This window comes from Salvelinus sp. IW2-2015, linkage group LG6.1 (genome assembly GCF_002910315.2).
Source record: "Salvelinus sp. IW2-2015 linkage group LG6.1, ASM291031v2, whole genome shotgun sequence".
Lineage (NCBI taxonomy): Eukaryota > Metazoa > Chordata > Actinopteri > Salmoniformes > Salmonidae > Salvelinus > Salvelinus sp. IW2-2015.
Window position 1 is genome coordinate 22,805,318 of NC_036845.1, and position 21,222 is coordinate 22,826,539.

Genomic DNA, 21,222 nt, shown 5'->3' on the forward strand with positions numbered 1-21,222 from the left:
AGGTGCTTTCAGTTCGTCCCATTTATTTTCCAGCGATTGAATGTTAGCTAGCAGTACGGATGGCAAAGGCAGATTATCCACTCGTTGCCTGATCCTCACAAGGCACCCCGATCTCTTTCCGCAAAATCTCTGTTTCTTTCTCCAGCGAATGACGGAGGTGAGGGCCTGTACGGGTGTTTGGAGTATATCCTTCCCATCTGACTCATTAAAGAAAGATTCTTCGTCTAATTCGAGGTGAGTAATCGCTGTTCTGATGTCCAGAAACTCTTTTCTGTCATAAGAGACGTTAGCAGCAACATTATGTACAAAATAAGTTACAAACAATGCGAAAAAACTTACAAAATAGCATGGTTGATTAAGAGCCAATAAAAAGGCAGCCATCTTCATCAAAAAAGTGTTAAGTTTAGGGATAAGCTTAGGAGTTAGGTTAAAGGCTTGAGGTTAGGGTTAGCGGAAGGGTTAGCTAACATGCTAAGTAGCTCCAAAGTAGCTAAAAAGCAGTAAGTAGTTGCAAAGTTGCTAATTAGCTATAATGCTAAAGTTGTCCATGATGAGATTCGAACATGCAACCTTTGGGTTGATAGACATTCGCGTTACCACCTGTTTTGTTTAACTGTCTCAACAGAATGAAACAAAACATGTTTTTATAGTCTATTTAAAGGACATGTAATTGTGGCTAATTTGGACAATATGTTGGTGGTGGTGGCTGTGTGGTTGGACTCCCTAGTGGGTTAAACAGCCTATGCATACGGTACATTTCTCAAATGTCCGATAATTTAAGATCTTCCAGGTCACTTGTCTGGGCTTTTGGCTGATGAAGAAATTGGAAAGCTGATGAATAAAATTGCCACCAATTGACCAGGAGAAGAAAAAAAAATCATATTGCGAAATAATGTTTTTTTGCCTTCTCATTGGTGAAAATACCAGTAAATGTAAATATATTTGACAGGTCGTGCTTATCAGTCTATGGGTTAATTTGCATAATTTAGTGGAATTAAATTGCCGTGTGTGTATATTCGTTATGTATTTTATTTATCACATGCGCACAGCTCAGTCTTTGAGCTGAAAATCGGTCAGACAGTTGTTTTATAAGCCCAATCATTGCGCAATAATTCTAAATGCAATCGTTTGTTAAAAATTGTTATTATGGCCACGATTATAAAGAGGTACTATTTTTAGCCCTATTTCTCATGGTAGCCTAATTGATACGTGCTTCCCATTCACCATTCAAATGCATATTTTATTTTAATTTTATTTAACCTTTATTTAACTAGGCACATTCTTATTTACAATGACGGCCTACCAAAGGCAAAGGCCTCATGCGGGGATGGGGGCTGGGATTAAAACAAGTAAATACATAAAAATATATAGGACAAAACACACATCACGACAAGAGAGACAACACAACAATACATAGAGACCTAAGACAACAACATAGCAATTCAGCAACACATGACAACACAGCATTGTAGCAACACAACATGATAGCAGCACAAAACACGGTACACATATTATTGGGCACAGACAACAGCACAAAGGGCAAGAAGGTAGAGACAAATATAAATCACGCAAAGCAGCTACAACTGTCAGTAAGAGTGTCCATGATTGAGTCTTTGAATGAAGAGATTTTGATTAAACTGTCCAGTTTGAGTGTTTGTTGCAGCTCGTTCCAGTCTCTAGCTGCAGCGAACTGAAAAGACGAGTGTTCCAGGGATGTGTGCTTTGGAGACCTTTAACAGAATGTGACTGGCTGTATGTGGAGGATGAGGGCTGCAGTAGATATCTCAGATAGGGGGGAGTGAGGCCTAAGAGGGTTTTATAAATTATCATCAACCAGTGGGTCTTGCGACGGGTATATAGAGATGACCAGCTTACAGAGGAGTCTAGTGTGCAGTGATCTGTCCTATAAGGAGCATTGGTGGCAAATCTGATGGCCGAATGGTAAAGAACATCTAGCTGCTCAAGAGCACCCTTACCTGCCGATCTATAAATTACGTCTCCGTAATCTAGCATGGGTAGGATGGTCATCTGAATCAGGGTTAGTTTGGCAGCTGGGGTGGAAGAGGAGCGATTACGATAGAGGAAACCAAGTCTAGATTTAACTTTAGCCTGCAGCTTTGATATGTGCTGAGAGAAGGACAGTGTACCGTATAGCCATACTCCCAAGTACTTGTATGAGGTGACTACTTCAAGCTCTAAACCCTCAGAGGTAATAATCACACCTGTGGGGAGAGAGGCATTCTTCTTACCAATCCACATTACCTTTGTTTTGGAGGTGTTCAGAACAAGGTTAAGGGCAGTTGGACACTAAGAAAGCTTTGTTGTAGAGCGTTTACCACAAAATCCGGGGAGGGGCCAGCTGAGTATAAGACTATCATCTGCATATAAAAGGATGAGAGAGCTTCCTACTGCCTTAGCTATGTTGTTGATGTAAATTGAGAAAAGCTTGGGGCCTAGGACCGAGCCTTGGGGTACTCCCTTGGTGACAGGCAGTGGCTGAGACAGCAGATGTTCTGACTTTATACACTGCACTCTTTGAGAGAGTTAGTTAGCAAACCAGGCCAAAGACCCCTCAGAAACACCAATACTCCTTAGCCGGCCCACAAGAATGGAATGGACTACCGTATCAAAAGCTTTGGCCAAGTCAATAAAAATAGCAGCACAATATAATACATCAAGGGCAATGGTTACATCATTGGCAGGAAGACATGTTTCATCAGCGTGTAACACACCACTTTGCAATGATCTGGAGGCAGGATGCATTTTGAAAACATATGTATATTAATTGTTTGAAACCTGAACATTTTACTACCTATTATGAGGCATGTTTAACCTTGCTTCAAAGTATCCTAGGCAAAGTATGACCATATCCGTGGAGGCAATAATTTGATAAAGACTTCCATATGCCATTGAAACCAGTAGCCTATTTCTCTCACGTTCTATTGTTATTGCGTCTTTAGATTTCCCCTCTTTCTACATTTCTAATGGATATTTTAATCTCTGTCACTTCGACAACAGTGTTTTCTGCTAATTGTATTATGAAACTAACATTCGCGCGTAGCCTACGGCCTTGTGCGCATTGCTGCGCTTATAATGTGATGAAATAATAGTTGATCAACATTTTAAGCTAAACATTCGGATCTAATGCATCAGACTTATTGCTTTTTAACTTTTTTTTAAATGTAGCCTAGGCCTAGCCTACTGGTTGTATGAATTTGGGATCTATCGTTCCACAATTGTCCCAGAGTTTCTTAGGAAGAGGCTATTTCTTTCTCGACAAGCTGACCAGCATAGTAGAAAAAATTGTCATTTTTTCTACTATGGGGCATAATAGATTGACATAGGCTCGTGATTTTGCTGTTCATTACTCGTCTTGTTGGCTGGGGAAAAGCAAATGTGTACAGCTATTCTAATATCTTCAATGCACATTGGAATTTGGTAAGAAGCCTTTCATTGCATTCTTGACTTGCATGTTTTGTTAAGATGAATTACCATAATTTAAACGTGATTTCTGTCATTCTGAGCACAGTGAATGGACGTCCTAATCAGGTGACACACCTAATGCATATGGATCCGGTAAATTTCTCAAATGTCAATTAAAATGCTGCCGGTCATATGTCAGGCACCACATTTTCATAACGGAAACCCTGGTCCGGCGCCATATACAGTGCATTCGGAAAGTATTCACACTCCATGACTTTTTCCACATTTTGTTACGTTACAACCTTATTCTAAAATTGATTAAATTGTTTATTTCCCCTCATCAATCTACACTCAATACCCCACAATGACAAAGCAAAAACGGATTATTTGACATTTTTGCAAATGTATTAAAAATAAAAAACGGAAATATCACATTTACATAGGTATTCAGACCCATTGCTCAGTACTTTGTTAAAGCACCTTTAGCAGCGATTACAGCCTCGAGTCTTCTTGGGTATAATGCTAAAACTTGGCACACCTGTATCTGCGGAGGTCCTCCCATTCTTCTCTGCAGATCCTCTCAAGCTCTGTCAGATTGGATGGGGAGCTTCGCTGCACAGCTATTTTCAGGTCTCTCCAGAGATGTTTGATCGGGTTCAAGTCTCTATGGCTGGGCCACTCAAGGACATTCAGAGACTTGTTCCCGAAGCCAGTCTTGTGTTGTCTTGGCTGTGTGCTTCGGGTTGTTGTCCTGTTGGGAGGTGAACCTCAAATCAAATCAAATTTTATTAGTCACATACACATGGTTAGCAGATGTTAATGCGAGTGTAGCGAAATGCTTGTGCTTCTAGTTCCGACAATGCAGTAATAACAACAAGTAATCTAACCTAACAATTCCACAACTACTACCTTATACACACAAGTGTAAAGGGATAAAGAATAATGTTACATAAAGATATATGAATGAGTGATGGTACAGAACGGCATAGGCAAGATGCAGTAGATGGTATAGAGTAGCGTATATACATATGAGATGAGTACTGTAGGGTATGTAAACATAAAGTGGCATAGTTTAAAGTGGCTAGGGTAATGTATTACATAAAGATGCAAGATGCAGTAGATGATATAGAGTACAGTATATACATATACAATAGATGGTAATGTAGGGTATGTAACATTATATTAAGTGGCATTGTTTAAAGTGGGCTAGTGTACATTTTTACATAATTTCCATCAATTTCCATTTTTAAAGTGGCTGAAGTTGAGTCAGTATGTTGGCAGCGGCGCTAAAATGTTTAGTGGTGCTGTTTAACAGTCTGATGGCTTGAGATAGAACTGTTTTTCAGGTCTCTCGGTCCCTGCTTTGATGACGTTACTGGACCTCGCCTTCTGGGATGATAGCGGGGTGAACAGCAGTGGCTTGGGTGGTTGTTGTCCTTTGATATCTTTTATGGCCTTCCTGTGACATCGGGTGGTGTAGGTGTCCTGGAGGGCAGGTAGTTTGCCCCCGGTGATGCGTTCTGCAGCCTCACTACCTCTGTGGAGGCCTTACGTTGTGGGCGGAGCAGTTGCCGTACCAGGCGGTGATACAGCCCGACAGGATGCTCTCGATTGTGCATCTGTAGAAGTTTGTGAGTGCTTTTGGTGACAAGCCGAATTCTTCAGCCTCCTGAGGTTGAAGAGGCGCTCTGCGCCTTCTTCACAACGCTGTCTGTGTGGGTGGACCAATTCAGTTTTGTCCGTGATGTGTACACGAGGAACTTAAACTTTCCACCTTCTCCACTACTGACCCTCTGCTGTTTCTGAAGTCCCAATCTTCCTTTGTTTTGTTGCGTTGAGTTGAGGTTATTTTCCTGACACCACACTCCGAGGGCCCTCACTCCTCCCTGTAGGCCGTCTCGTTCGTTGTGTAATCAAGCCTACCACTGTAGTGTCATCCGTAAACTTGATGATTGAGTTGGAGGCGTGCATGGCACGCAGTGTGGGTGAACAGGGAGTACAGGAGAGGGCTCAGAACGCACCTTGTGGGGCCCCAGTGTTGAGGATCAGCGGGGTGGAGATGTTACCTACCTCACCACTGGGGCGCCCGTCAGGAAGTCAGGACCCAGTTGCACAGGGCGGGGTCGAGACCAGGTCTCGAGCTTGATGACGAGTTTGGAGGGTACTATGGTGTTAAATGCTGAGCTGTAATCGATGAACAGCATTCTCACATAGGGATTCCTCTTGTCCAGATGGTTAGGCAGTGTGCAGTGTGGTTGCGATTGCGTCGTCTTGGACCTATTGGGTCGGTAAGCAAATTGGAGTGGGTCTAGGGTGTCGGTAGGGTGGAGGTGATATGGTCCTTGACTAGTCTCTCAAAGCACTTCATGATGACGGAAGTGAGTGCTACGGGGCGGTAGTCGTTTAGCTCAGTTACCTTAGTTTTCTTGGGAACAGGGACAATGGTGCGCCCTCTGAAGCATGTGGGAACAGCAGACTGGGATAAGGATTGATTGAATATGTCCGTAAACACACCAGCCAGCTGGTCGCGCATGCTCTGAGGACGCGGCTGGGAATGCCGTCTGGGCCTGCAGCCTTGCGAGTGTTAACACGTTTAAATGTTTTACTCACCTCGGCTGCAGTGAAGGAGAGCCCGCAGGTTTTGGTAGCGGGCCGTGTCAGTGGCACTGTATTGTCCTCAAAGCGGGCAAAAAAGTTATTTAGCCTGTCTGGGAGCAAGACATCCTGGTCCGCGACGGGGCTGGTTTTCTTTTTGTAATCCGTGATAGACTGTAGACCCTGCCACATACCTCTTGTGTCTGAGCTGTTGAATTGCGACTCTATTTTGTCTCTGTACTGGGACTTAGCCTGTTTGATTGCCTTGCGGAACCTTTGCCCCTGTCTGAGGTCCTAAGCACTCTGGAGCAGGTTTTCATCAAAGATCTCTCTGTACTTTGCTCCGTACATCTTTCCCTTTATCCTGACTAGTCTCCCAATCCCTGCCGCTGATGCTGCCACCATCACGCTCACCGTAGGGATGGTATTGGCCAGGTGATGATCGGTGCCTGGTTTCCTCCAGACGGGACGCTTATCAATCAGGCCAAAGAGTTCAATCTTGGTTTCATCAGACCTGGGAATCTTGTTTTGCATGGTTTTAGAGTCCTTTATGTGCCCTTTGGTAAACTTCAAGCGGGCTGTCATGTGCCTTTTACTGAGGAGTGGCTTCTGTCTGGCCACTCTACTAAAAAGGCCTGATTGGTGGAGTGCTGCAGAGATGGTTGTCCTTCTGGAAGGTTCTCCCATCTCTGCAGAGGAAATCTGGCGCATCGTCACCTCCCTGACCAAGGCCCTTCTCCCCCGATTTCTCATTTTGGCTGGGCGGCCAGCTCTAGGAAGAGTCTTGGTGGTTCCAAACTTCTTCCATTTAAGAACGATGGAGGCCACTGTGTTCTTGGGGACCAATGCTGCAGAAATGTTTTGGTACCCATCCCCAGATCTGTGCCTCGACACAATCCTTTCTCTGCGCTCTATGGAAAATTCCTTCGACTTCATGGCTTGGTTGTTGTTCTGACATGCACTGTCAACTGTAGGACCTTATATAGACAGGTGTGTGCCTTTCCAAACCATGTCTAATCAATTGAATTTACCACAATTGGACTCCAATCAAGTTGTAGAAACATCTCAAGGATGATCAATGGAAACAGGATGCACCTGAGCTCAATTTTGAGTTTCATAGCAAAGGGTCTGAATACTTATGTGAATAGGGTCATTGTGGGGTAGATCGATGAGGGCAAAAAATATTTTTATCAGTTTTAGAATAAGGCTGTAAACTAACAAAATGTGGAAAAAGAGAAGGGGTCTGAATACTTTCCGAAGGCACTGTATGTGGCGCCGGACCAGGTTTTATATATATAGCACCTGACCATTGTTTCCATTATGAAGATGTAGTGCCGGACATTCAACCGGCAGCATTTTAATTTAATTAATATATACTGTATAGTGAGTACAGTGAGCTCCAGACGGCATCCCTAGCCACGTCCTCAGAGCATGCGCAGACCAGCTGGCTTGTGTGTTTACGGACATATTCAATCAATCCCAGATCCAGTCTGCTGTTCCCACATGCTTCAAGACCACCATTGTTCCTGTTCCAAGAAACTAAGGTAACTGAGCTAATGACTATCGCCCCATAGCACTCGCTTCCGTCATCATGAAGTGCTTTGAGAGACTAGTCAAGGATCATATCACCTCCACTCTACCTGCACCCTAGACCACTCCAATTTGCTTACTCGCCCAATAGGCCAACAGACGACGCAATCGCAATCACTCTGCCCTAACCCATCTGGACAAGAGGAATACCAACAGTTGAAGTCGGAAATTTACATACACTTAGGTTGGAGTCATTAAAACTCATTTTTAGTGAGCACTACATGCTTCAGGGACTCAGGAGAGGATCTTAGTGCTCACTCTGACAGCTGAACCGTGAAGTGGACAATCATTGTTTTAGGAAAGTAAAAATCAATAAAACAATTGGCTATAAAGTTCAAAACACAAGGAATAGTGTTTGCTATGTAAAAGTATTTTTAAAAACCTGTTCAGATGAATAAATAGGCCTACAATAATAACAATGAAATACATTAAATAATGATAAAACAATTATAAAATAATAATGAATGACGTCCAAAATTGCATCCTACCTGATAGTGAGTTGCACAGTAGCCTGAAATCTGCCATTGTGTGATCAAAATATTCTGCTAATGTCTTCTATCATGTATACACTGAACAAAAAAAGAAACGCAACATGCAAACATTTCAAAGAGTTACCAGTAAATACAGTTGAAGTCGGAGGTTACATACACTGTTGGAGTCATTAAAACTCATTTTTCAACCACTCCACAAATTTCTTGTTAAAAACACTATATTTTGGCAAGTCGGTTAGGACATCTACTTTGTGCATGACACAAGTCATTTTCCAACAATTGTTTACAGACAGATTATTTCACATTAATTGTAACGTTCTTCACTGGCGAAAGAGAGGAGACCAAAATGCAGCGTGATGATTATCCATTTTAAAATACTTTCAACGAACAAAAACAATAAACCGACAAATAAACGAAGACGAACAGTCCCGTAACGTGAACAAAAACACAGGAAACAGAACAATCAACCACAACACCACTACAAACAGGCTACCTAAATATGTTCCCAATCAAGAACAACGACTAACACCTGCCTCTGATTGAGAACACCTATCAGCCAAACACATAGAAACAGACAAACTAGACATACAACATAGAATGCCCACTCAGATCACACCCTGACCAAACAAAACATAGAAAAATACAAAGCAAACTATGGTCAGGCTGACAATAATTCACTGTATCACAATTCCAGTGGATCAGAATTTACATACACTAAGTTGACTGTGTCTCAAAAAATTATTCATGCTTCTGATAGGATAATTAACATCATTTGAGTCAATTGAGGTGTACCTCAAACTCAGTGCCTCTTTGCTTGACATCATGAGAAATTCAAAAGAAATCAGCCAAGTTCTCAGAAAAATAATTGTAGACCTCCCACAGTCTGGTTCTTCCTTGGAGCAATTCCAACGCCTGAAATGAGTACAGTGAGCTCCAGACGGCATCCTAGCCACGTCCAGAGCATGCGCAGACCAGCTGGCTTGTGTGTTTACGGACATATTCAATCAATCCCATCCCAGTCTCTGCTGTCCCACATGCTTCAAGAGGGCCACCATTGTCCTGTTCCCAAGAAAGCTAAGGTAACTGAGCTAAATGACTATCGCCCCATAGCACTCGCTTCCGTCATCATGAAGTGCTTTGAGAGACTAGTCAAGGATCATATCACCTCCACTCACCTGACACCCTAACCACTCCAATTTGCTTACTGCCCCAATAGGCCAACAGACGACGCAATCGCAATCACTCTGCCCTAACCCATCTGGACAAGAGGAATAACCAACAGTTTAAGTCGGAAGTTTACATACACTTAGGTTGATCATTAAAACTCATTTTTAGTGAGCACTACATGCTTCAGTATGGACTCAGAGAGTGCATTTATAGCTCAACTCGACAGCTGAACCGTGGAAGTGGACAACATCTGTTTTAGGAAAGTAAAAATCAATAAAAACATTGGCTATAAAGTTCAAAACACAAGGAATATGTTGTTTTTCATTTTAAAAGTATGTTTTAAAGACCTGGTTTCAGATGAATAAATAGGCCTACAATAATAACAATGAAATACATTAATATAATGATAAAACAAATTATTAAAATAATATGAATGACGTTCAAAATTGCATCCTACCTGAATAGTGAGTTGCACAGTAGCCTGAAATCTCCATTTGTGGTATCAAAAAATATTCTGCTAATGTCTCTATCATGTATACACTGACAAAAATAGAAACGCAACATGCAAACATTTCAAAGAGTTACATAAATACAGTTTGAAGTCGGAGGTTAACATACAACTGGTTGAGTCATTAAAACTCATTTTCAACCACTCCACAAATTTTCTTGTTAACAAACATAAGTTTGTGCAAGTCGCGTTAGGACATCCTACTTTGTGCATGACACAAGTCATTTCCAACAATTTTACAGACAGATTAACTTCACTAATTGTAACTTCTCATTCAGGCGAAAAGGAGATCCCAAAAATGCAGCGTGATGATTATCCATTTTAATAGAATACTTAGCAACGAACAAAAACAATAAAACACAAATGAACGAAGACAAACAGTCCCGTAACCGTGAACAAAAACACAGGAAACAGAAAACAATCACCCACAACCCCACAAATACAAAACAGGCTAACTAAATATGGTCCCAATCAGAACAACGACTAACACCTGCTCTGATGAAACCATATCAGCCAACACATAGAAACAGCACAACAACATAGAAATGCCCCTCAATCACACTACCAAAACAAAATAGAAAAATACAAAGCAAACTATGGTCAGGGCGTGACAATAATTCACTGTATCACAATTCCAGTGGATCAGAAGTTTACATACACTAAGTTGACTGTGCCTCAAAAAATTATGTCATGGCTTCTGATAGGATAATTRACATCATTTGAGTCAATTGGAGGTGTACCTTCAAACTCAGTGCCTCTTTGCTTGACATCATGAGAAAATCAAAAGAAATCAGCCAAGTTCTCAGAAAAATAATTGTAGACCTCCACAAGTCTGGTTCATCCTTGGGAGCAATTTCCAAACGCCTGAAGGTACCACGTTCATCTGTACAAACAATAGTACGCAAGTATAAACACCATGGGACAACGCAGCCGTCACACCGCTCAGGATGGAGAAGTGTTCCGTCTCCCAGAGATGAATGTACTTTTGTGCAAAACGTGCAAATCAATCCCAGAACAACAGCAAAGGACCTTGTGAAGATGCTGGAGGAAACAGGTAATAAAGTATCTATATCCACAGTAAAACGAGTCCTATATCAACATAACCTGAAAGGCCGCTTGGCAAGGAAGAAGCCACTGCTCCAAAACTGCCATGAAAAAAGCCAGACTACAATTTGCAACTGCACATGGGGACAAAGATCATACTTTTTGGAAAACATGTCCTCTGGTCTGATGAAACAAAAATAGAACTGTTTGGCCATAATGACCATCGTTATGTTTGGAGGAAAAAGGGGGAGGCTTGCAAGCCAAAGAAGCACGCATGCCCAACCGTGAAGCATGGCATCATGTTGTGGGGTGCTTTGCTGCAGGAGGGACTGGTGCACTTCACAAATAGATGGCATCATGAGGATGGAAAATTATGTGGATATATTGAAGCAACATCTCAGACATCAGTCAGGAAGTAAAATTTTTGTAGCAAATGGGTCTTCCAAATGGACAATGAACCCAATCATACTTCCAAAGTTGTGGCAAATTGGCATAAGGACAACAAAGTCAAGGTATTGGGTAGCCATCACAAGCCTGACTCAATGCTACAGAAAATTTGTTGGCAGAACTGAAAAAGTGTGTGAGAGCAAGGAGGACTTAGACAACGCTTGACTCAGTTACACCAGCTCTGTCAGGAGGAACGGGCCAAAATTCACCCAACTTATTGTGGGAAGCTTGTGGAAGGCTACCTGAAACGTTTGACCCAAGTTAAACAATTTAAAGGCAAATACTAACTGAGTGTATGTAAACTTCTGACACACTGGGAATGTGATGAAAGAAATAAAAGCTGACATTTCACATTCTTAAAGTAAAGTGGTGATCCTAACTGACCTAAGACTGGGAATTTTCACCAGGATTAAATGTCAGGAATTGTGAAAAACTGAGTTTAAATGTATTTGGCTAAGGTGTATGTAAACTTCCGACTTCAACTGTATGTAAGAATGCTGTTCATCGATTACAGGTCAGCATTTAACACCATCGTACCCTCCAAACTCGTCATTAAGCTCGAGACCCTGGGTCTCAACCCCGCCCTGTGCAACTGGGTCCTGGACTTTCTGACAGGCCGCCCCCAGGTGGTGAGGGTAGGAAACAACATCTCCAACCCGCTGATCCTCAACACTGGAGCCCCACATGGGTGTGTTCTCAGCCCTCTCCTGTACTCCCTGTTCACTCATGACTGCGTGGCCAAGCACGCCTCCAACTCAATCATCAAGTTTGCACACGACACAACAGTAGTAGGCTTGATTGCCAATGATGACGAGACAGCCTACAGGGAGGAGGTGAGGGCTCTGAGAGTGTTGTGCCTGGAAAACAACCTCTCACTCAACGTCAACAAAACAAAGGAGATGATTATGGAATTCAGGAAACAGCAGAGGGAGCACCCCCCTATCCACATCGACGGGACAGTAGTGGAGAAGGTGGAAAGTTTCAAGTTCCTCGGCATACACATTACGGACAAACTGAAATGGTCCACCCACACAGACAGCGTGGTGAGGAAGGCGCAACAGCGCCTCTTCAACCTCAGGAGGCTGAAGAAATTTGGCTTGTCACCGAAAACACACAAACTTTTACAGATGCACAATCGAGAGCATCCTGTCGGGCTGTATCACCGCCTGGTACGGCAACTGCTTCGCCCACACCTGTTGCTGACAGGTGTATACAATTCGAGCACAAGGCCAATTCGAGCACAAATCTCCATAGAGAAACATTGGCAGTAGAATGGCCTCACTGATGAGTTCAGTGACTTTCAACGTGGTACTGTCATAGGATGCCACCATTTCAACAGGTCAGTTTGTAAAATGTCTGTGGTAGGCCACACAAGCTCACAGAACGGACCGCCGAGTGCTGAAGCATGTAGTGCGTAAAAATCGCCTGTCCTTGGATGCAACACTCACTTCCAAACCGCCTCTAGAAGCAACTTCAGCACAAAAACTGTTCGTCGGGAGCTTCATGAAATGGTTTGCCACGTCCGACAGACGAATCTGGGTTTGGCGGATGCCAGGAGAACGCTACCTGCCCCAATGTATAGTGCCAACTATAAAGTTTGGTGGAGGAGGAATAATGGTCTGGGGCTGTTTTTCGTGGTTCGGGCTAGGCCCCTTAGTTCCAGTGAAGTGAAATCTTAACGCTACAACATACAATGACATTCTAGACGATTCTGTGCGTCCAACATTGTGGCAACAGTTTGGGGAAGGCCCTTTCCTGTTTCAGCATGACAATGCCCCCATGCACAAAGCGAGGTCCATACAGAAATGGTTTACCAAGATCGGTGTGGAAGAACTTGACTGGCTTGCACAGAGCCTTGACCTCAACCCAATCTAACACCTTTGGTATGAATTAGAACACCGACCTCACTAATGCTATTGTGGCTGAACGGAAGCAAGTCCCCGCAGCAATGTTCCAACATATAGTGAAAAGCCTTCCCAAAACAGTGTGCCTCTCGAGTGGCGCAGCTGTCTAAGGCACTGCATCGCAGTGAGGCATCACTACGGACCTGGGTTCAATCCCGGGCTGTGTCGCAGCTGGAGACCCATGAGGTGGCACAAAATCGGCCCAACGTCGTCGGGTAAGGGGAGTTTTTGGCCGGCCGGGATGTCCTTGTCCCATCACACTCTAGCAACTCCTGTGGCGGGCTGGGCGCATGCACTCTGACATGTTGTAGTGTTTTCTCTGACACGTTGGTGCGGCTGGCATTCGGGTTAAGGGAGCACTGTGTCAAGAAGCAGTGCGGCTTGGCAGGGTCGTGTTTCGGAGGACGCATGGCTCCTGACCTTCGTTTCTCCTGAGTCCATACGGAAGCTGCAGCAATGGGACAGGACTGTAACTACCAATTGGGGAGAAAAGGGGGGGAAAATTATAAAAGTGGAGACTGTTATAGCAGTAAAGTGGTGACCAACTCCATATTAATGCCCATGATTTTGGAATTAGATGTTCGAGTAGGTGTCCACATACTTTTGGTCATGTAGTGTATGTTTCCAAAGACTTCTACATTAATGTGGATGCTACCATGATTACGGATAGTCCTGAATGAATCATCAATATTGAGACGTGAGAAAGTTACAGACATTCAAATATCATACCCCCATGACCTGCTAACCTCTCACATTTTTTGGGGGGGGTATGATGGGGGGGTATGATATTTGTGTGTCACTGTCAGTAGTACGCATTTGCATTCCAAAACGGTATTGTATTTTGAAATTTGTGAAAGGCAAATTCACAGCCACAACTAACCATCTTATTTCAACCTCATAGTGTGGAAAGATATATAAAACACAGTGAAATCTCTTTTTTGACTGCACTGTGCCGTTAAAACTGCAACATTTTCTTAACGCCCCATGTCATTTATAACTTAGTTCCCACTTTCACAGTAATTTTCAATTTGATTATTGCAACATCAGGGGGTAAATTTCTCATTTAGTGACACATTTTGAGAGGTTTTAAGTCACAGTATGAAAAGGTCTGCTTCTGGCGGCTTGTAAAAAACGTACATAAAGATAACCTTTAACATTTTTAATTGCTTTCCAGAGTCATTTTTTAAAACTGGGAATAATTAAGAAACCCAAGTATGAGACCCCTTTTAGGATTTTTTTTACTAGCATGGGATTCATTAACATACCAGCTAACAACAGGATTTGTGGTGGATTGTAGGTGGAAAAGTATACCAAACATTAGAAACACCCCCCCCCCCCCCCCCCGCAGGTGTGCTTCCCAAAGTCGTGTCAAGTTGGCTGGATGTCCTTTGGGTGGTGGACCATTCTTGATACGCACAGGAAACTATTGAGCATGAAAACCCCAGCAGCATTGCAGTTCTTGACACAAACCGGTGCGCTTGGCATCTGCTACCATACCCCGTTCAAAGGCACTGAAATCTTTTGTTTTGCCCTCCATGTCTCAATTGTCTCAACGCTTAAACATCCTTCTTTAACCCGTCTCCGCCCCTTTATCTACACTGACTGAAGTGGATTTAACAAATTACATCAATATGGGATTATTGCTTACACCTGGATTCACTTGCTCAGTCTATGTCATGGAAAGAGCAGGGGTTCTTAATGTTTTGTATATTCAGTGTATATGCTCATAAACACAACTGCAATTTTCTCACACTACAATGTCTAATTCACAACTCATTCCAGTATATGATGTCAAATACCGTATGTTTTACCCGTCCACTCTCTCTGTATTCAGGCATTCGGCCGCCTATCATGAACGGGCCCATGAACCCACGGCCCCTGGTGGCCCTGCTGGACGGGCGTGACTGCACCATAGAGATGCCAATCCTGAAAGACGTGGCCACTGTGGCCTTCTGTGATGCCCAGTCCACCCAGGAGATCCATGAGAAGGTGCTGCCCTGCCAAATGACTATCTGTCTGCTCAGCTTCATTTACATGCTACCTCTTTCAAGTTAAAGCAAAAAAGACTCCCTGGCCTAAAACCAGTATTTGTTGACCATACTATAAGCAAGACCTTGTGCTGCTAAACAAGCTTGTTAACATACCATAACTAACGATGTCCTAAAAACAATGGCCAGGCTGTTACGACCATCTCTCTCTCTTTCTCAATACACTTTTAGATTTGTGTATTGTATTGTGAATTGTTAGAAACTACTGCACTGTTGGAGCTAGGAACACAAGCATTTCGCTACACCCACAATAACATCTGCTAAATATGTATATGTGACCAATACAATTTGATTTGAAAGATTAGCTACTACTACAAGAGCCCAACGGAGAGCCCATGTCAGGGCCTTTGGAGTAAACAGCACAGCAACAGTTAATTCAGTTTGCTTTGAATTCTGATGACACATTAGTTCAAAGTGGTCTATTTCTCTTATTGAAGGGTGCTATATAACTGTCCCCTGTGTACTAAACCTGAGAGCTTTCTGTTGGCAGGTACTGAACGAGGCTGTAGGAGCTCTGATGTACCACACCATCACGCTAATGAGGGAGGACCTGGAGAAATTCAAGGCACTTCGGATCATCGTCTGCATAGGCAGCGGCTTCGACAATATCGACATCAAGTCGGCTGGAGATTTAGGTGAGGCCCTGCATTACTCTTTCTCAACTTTATACAGATGTTCACCCAAAGACTTGCAGGCTTACTAGGTCAAATATTATATCATTTTCTGCATGTTATGGTATTCCATTTAAAACAAAGTGCAACTGCTCAGATCTCCATAATAAAAACAACTTTTTGATATAGTAAACTATACTTACCTTACTCCACCTTACACTACGAGTAGCTGTTTACAATAGTCCTCTCCCTCAATAGGGATAGCAGTGTGTAACATGCCAGCAGCGTCGGTGGAGGAGACAGCGGACTCCACACTGTGTCACATCCTGAACTTGTACAGACGAACCACGTGGCTTCACCAGGCACTGCGCGAGGGCACCAGGGTACAGAGCGTGGAGCAGATCAGAGAGGTGGCGTCCGGGGCGGCGAGGATCCGCGGGGAGACACTTGGCATCATCGGCCTCGGTTAGTCAGAGATCTTTCAGTACAATTTTGTATTACACTACCCAACTAGCTATTAGCTGAAGATACGATTGTGGATAATTGGTTGTTTAGATATGGGATTGTTTAGTAGTGTTCGATAGCTTTTCTATATGCCATTGTTTGCTGTGAATTGTTACAAAACAGGCATGGTATTTGCTGTAAGGATTTCACCTTTATTGCATCCCTTTGGTGTAACTACAGTATTTACATGTCTATGAATTACTCAAATGTCCATGTTGTTGTGTATCCTCAGGTCGTGTTGGCCAGGGTGTAGCACTCAGAGCCAAAGCATTTGGGTTCAATGTGATCTTCTATGACCCATACCTGTCTGACGGGGTGGAGCGAGCCCTGGGCCTGCAGCGTGTAAACACCCTCCAGGACCTGCTTTTCCACAGCGACTGTGTCACCCTCCACTGCAGCCTCAATGAGCACAACCACCACCTCATCAATGACTTCACCATCAAACAGGTCAGGGACATGACGCATGTACACACACAATCTAAATTAGGCCTACAAAAAGGGGGGACACATATTGTACAATACAGGTGGACAACTTTGATTTTATAAAAAAATGTCTCTAGTCGGATAAACACTCCAAATAGCCTACCCGACCGCTCAGAGGGGTCCTCATAGTCCTAAAGCACTTTAAAAAAATCTAAAATATATTTTGATTTAACACTTTTTTGGTCCTTACTTGATTCCATGTGTGTTATTTCATAGTTTTGATGTCTTCACTATTATTCTACAATGTAGAAAATAGTAAAAATAAAGAAAAACCCTGAGTAGGTGTGCCTCTGGTAAGACACGGTGCGGGGGCCTATGCATATTTGTAAACAACAGCTGGTGCACGTTATCTAAGGAAGTCTCGAGGTTTTGCTCGCCTGAGGTAGAGTATCTCATGATAAGCTGTAGACCACACTATCTACCTAGAGAGTTTTCATCTGTATTTTTCGTAGCTGTCTATATACCACCACAGACCGATGCTGGCACTAAGATCTCACTCAATGAGCTGTATACCTCCATAAGCAAACAGGAAAACGCTCATCCAGAGGTGGCGCTCCTGGTGGCCAGGGACTTTAATGCAGGGAAGCTTAAATCCATGTTACCAAATTTCTATCAGCATGTTAAATGTGCAACCAGAGGAAAAAAAACTCTAGACCACCTTTACTGCACACACAGAGACGTGTACCAAGCTCTCCCTTGCCCTCCATTTGGCAAATCTGACCATAATTCTATCCTCCTGATTCCTGCTTACAAGCAAAACATTTAAGCAGAAGCACCAGTGACTCGGTCAATAAAAAAGTGGTCAGATGAAGCAGATGCTAAACTACAGGACTGTTTTGCTAGCACAGACTGGAATATGTTCCGAGATTCTTCCGATGGCTTTGAGGAGTACACCACATCAGTCACTGGCTTCATCAAAAAGTGCATCGATGATGTCGTCCCCACAGTGACTTTTAAAGACCTTTAAAAGAAAGACCTTTTAAAGACAGTCACAAGGCCGCAGGGCCAGACGGATTACCAGGACGTGTACGTTGAACATGCGCTGACCAACTGGCAAGTGTCTTCACTGACATTTTCCACCTCTCCCTGTCTGAGTCTGTAATACCAACATGTTTCAAGCAGACCACCATAGTCCCTGACCACCAAGGACCCTGGAACACATCCGCCACGCTGGCATTTGGCATGGGTCCTCAGATCCTCAAAAGGTTTTACAGCTGCACCATCGAGAGCATCCTGACAGGTTGCATCACTGCCTGGTATGGCAACTGCTCGGCTTCCGACCGAAAGGCACTACAGAGGGTAGTGTGTACGGCCCAGTACATCACTGGGGCCAAGCTTCCTGCCATCCAGGACCTCTATACCAGGCGGTGTCAGAGGAAGGCCCTAAAAATTTTCAAAGACTCCAGCCACCCTAGTCATGGACTGTTCTCTCTGCTACCGCACGGCAAGTGGTCCCGGAGCGCCAAGTCTAGGTCCAAGAGGCTTCTAAACAGCTTCTACCCCCAAGTCATATGACTCCTGAACATCTAATCAAATGGCTACCCAGACTATTTGCATTTGATTTGTGTCCAAACTTGTGACTGGTACTGTATATGCGGATGATAATGTTGGTCTGTCAAAACTACAGTCAGATTTTATAGCATCAACCGAGAATGTGACTAATAATAACATAAAATGTGTTTTCTATTGGGTGATTACAACATACATTTTACAAGTAAGAACCACTCACTGATATCTGACTTTTTTAATACTTTATACTCCAGTTATATGTATCCCATCATCTATAAGCCCACTAGAGTGACCAGTTTATCTGCCACCCTTTTTGATAATATTTTTTACAAATTCTTTGAATAGTGTGGCTAATACAGGTTTACTTTATCCTGACATTTCTGACCACTTTCCAATTTTCCACTTCTCTTTGGCAGCTGGAAATGAACAGATGGGAATGATTAGTAGCATTAAATGTAGAATATTTAACAAAATTAATTGTGCTTTAAGATGTTGATAGATGATATTTCATGGGAAAATGTTTATAAATCAGGCCGATGTAGAGTCTGCTTACCAGACTTCTCACATCTTTCAACTCTGTATTTCACCACTGCTTTCCCTGAGTTAAACCACGTAAGAGAGCACCAGAAGAGTTCTGGAAACCTTGGTTTACAACCAGTCTCAAAAAATCCTCAGTAAAGAAATTAAAAGTTGTGTAAAAAGTTTCTCACAAATCCCTCTCCCCAGAATTCTGCAAATTACCAAAAGTATGAGAACAAATGTTGGATATTCCCCCAAATATATTTTACTAACAAATTCCAAGAATCCTTAAAAAATATAAAGTCAGCTTGGAAAATCATCAAACAACTATCTCATCAAAGTGATGAAATCTGTTGGCATCTGTCACGACTTCCACCGAAGCCGGCTCCTCTCCTTGTTCGGGCGGCGTTCGACGTCACCGGCTTTCTAGCCATCGCCGCTCCATTTTTCATGTATCCATTTGTTTCGTCTTGTTCCTTACACACCTGGTTTTCATTCCCCAATTACACTACATGTATGTATTCCTCTGTTCCCCCTCATGTCTTTGTGGTAGATTGTTTGTGTATTATGTGTTTTTGAACGCACTAGGCTTGTGTGCGTTTTTCCCGTGTTATTTCACAAAGCCTGTTTTGTATACATTTGATGTGTTGTGACTGTTTTGCGCATTATACACTTTGCCTTGTTGGCTGGAGGTTTTTTGGATGCAGTTGCGTCCGTCTGTATATCTTTCCTGACGAAATAAAGTGTGCGCCTGTTCACAATTCTCTGCTCTCCTGCACCCGACTTCAGCACAAGTACGCACACGCCTGACAGTATCATCAGAAATATTAGTGGTTTGGTTCATCAGGCTCGCTTCCTAACTCTTTACTATAGCTTAATTTACTCATATCTCATTTACTGTAATATTGTCTGGGCCAGTACATATGCCTCCAACATACACACATTACTCATCATACAAAAGACATGTGCAAGACTAGCCACCTCCTCTAATTACCTGGCTCCATCTGCTCCTTTGTTTAAGAAACTCAACATCTTGTCTATTTACCACATCAATGTATGTCAATTATGTATTTTCATCTACACATACTCATTCCTCCCAGACAGTTTACCTAAACCCTTCAATGGATTTGTATAGGTTAATTCTGAAATCCATCTATATAACACTGTGATAACCTTCACCCTCCCCACTGCCACACCTCACATAGTCAATTCTCTGTCAGATACAGAGGTACCGTACTCTGGAATTCTTATCTTCACATTGCCAAAACCTCATCATCCCTCAATAACTTCAAGCAAAGACAGGGGGTCAGCCTGATGGACCAAACTACTCATCAGTAATCTCCTCCATATATCCCATCTCTCACACACTCACATCCACACATGCACACACACATATAAACAAAACATATACTGTTTATTATTTTTTGTGATTGCTGAAAAGTTAATGTGTACATTTATGATTAGCGGGATTTGTTATCTGTTTTAACAAACATTTTACATTTTTGTACTTATGTATTAATAACCTGCACACCGTTTTTTATTTATTTGTTTTTATCTGTATTGTTGTTCATAACTTATTTGCTTTAGTGCAAATATATTAAACCTAAACCTACTAAGACATTTCATTTACAGTTGTGCACTGCATTGTTTACATATTTTATATGGTGTGTTGTAGATGCGCAAGGGTGTGTTCCTGGTTAACACGGCCCGAGGGGGGCTCGTGGATGAGAAGGCCCTGGCACAGGCCCTGAAAGAGGGGAGGATACGAGGGGCGGCCCTGGACGTCCACGAGACAGAGCCCTTCGGGTTAGCTCCCTTTACATTATTCTATCTTATACTGTCTTCATTTTGATAATATTTTTTCCCCACTGTGTTGAGGTGAGTCTAATATTACGCAACCATGTTTCCTTTTTCTCAGCTTCAGCCAGGGACCTCTGAAAGATGCTCCTAACCTGATATGTACTCCCCATGCTGCCTGGTACAGCGAACAGGCTTCTATTGAGATGAGAGAGGAGGCAGCCCGGGAGATCCGACGAGCCATTTCAGGTAACATACCTGTTACACTAATAATGGGTATTCTTGGGTTGATTATTGTTTTCCCCAAGGAGCAATGTATCAGGCTCCCAGGCTCCCCTCTCACTAATAAACAACAGCAAAGCCACATAACGAACTCCCTAATAACGGCGTTGTGCTTCATCAATGACTGTTTCCTGCTTCCAGGTCGTATTCCAGACAGCCTAAAGAACTGTGTGAATAAAGAGTTCCTGTCCCAGACTACTCACTGGATCAATATGGACCCTGCTGTCATTCATCCTGAGCTCAATGGGGCCTACAGGTAATGAACCCACTGTTGATACATAATAACGGTACTGTATATGC

General features: G+C 42.9%; 1 protein-coding gene across 2 annotated transcripts in view; it reads left to right on the forward strand.

Annotated features, from left to right (window-relative positions):
• Nucleotides 1-21,222, forward strand: part of LOC111965329 (C-terminal-binding protein 1-like) — a 42,930-nt gene that overhangs the window by 9,076 nt on the left and 12,632 nt on the right. Inside the window, exons 2-9 of one of the 2 annotated variants that reach the window (XM_070444092.1) lie at nucleotides 146-234; nucleotides 15,004-15,158; nucleotides 15,708-15,852; nucleotides 16,087-16,293; nucleotides 16,565-16,779; nucleotides 20,519-20,649; nucleotides 20,762-20,889; nucleotides 21,064-21,178. In XM_070444092.1, coding sequence (XP_070300193.1) covers nucleotides 15,021-15,158; nucleotides 15,708-15,852; nucleotides 16,087-16,293; nucleotides 16,565-16,779; nucleotides 20,519-20,649; nucleotides 20,762-20,889; nucleotides 21,064-21,178 — 1,079 coding nt within the window. In that variant the 5' untranslated portion in view covers nucleotides 146-234; nucleotides 15,004-15,020. The remainder of the gene's footprint in view (nucleotides 1-145; nucleotides 235-15,003; nucleotides 15,159-15,707; nucleotides 15,853-16,086; nucleotides 16,294-16,564; nucleotides 16,780-20,518; nucleotides 20,650-20,761; nucleotides 20,890-21,063; nucleotides 21,179-21,222) is intronic. The other variant, XM_023989438.2, reaches the window with a different exon arrangement.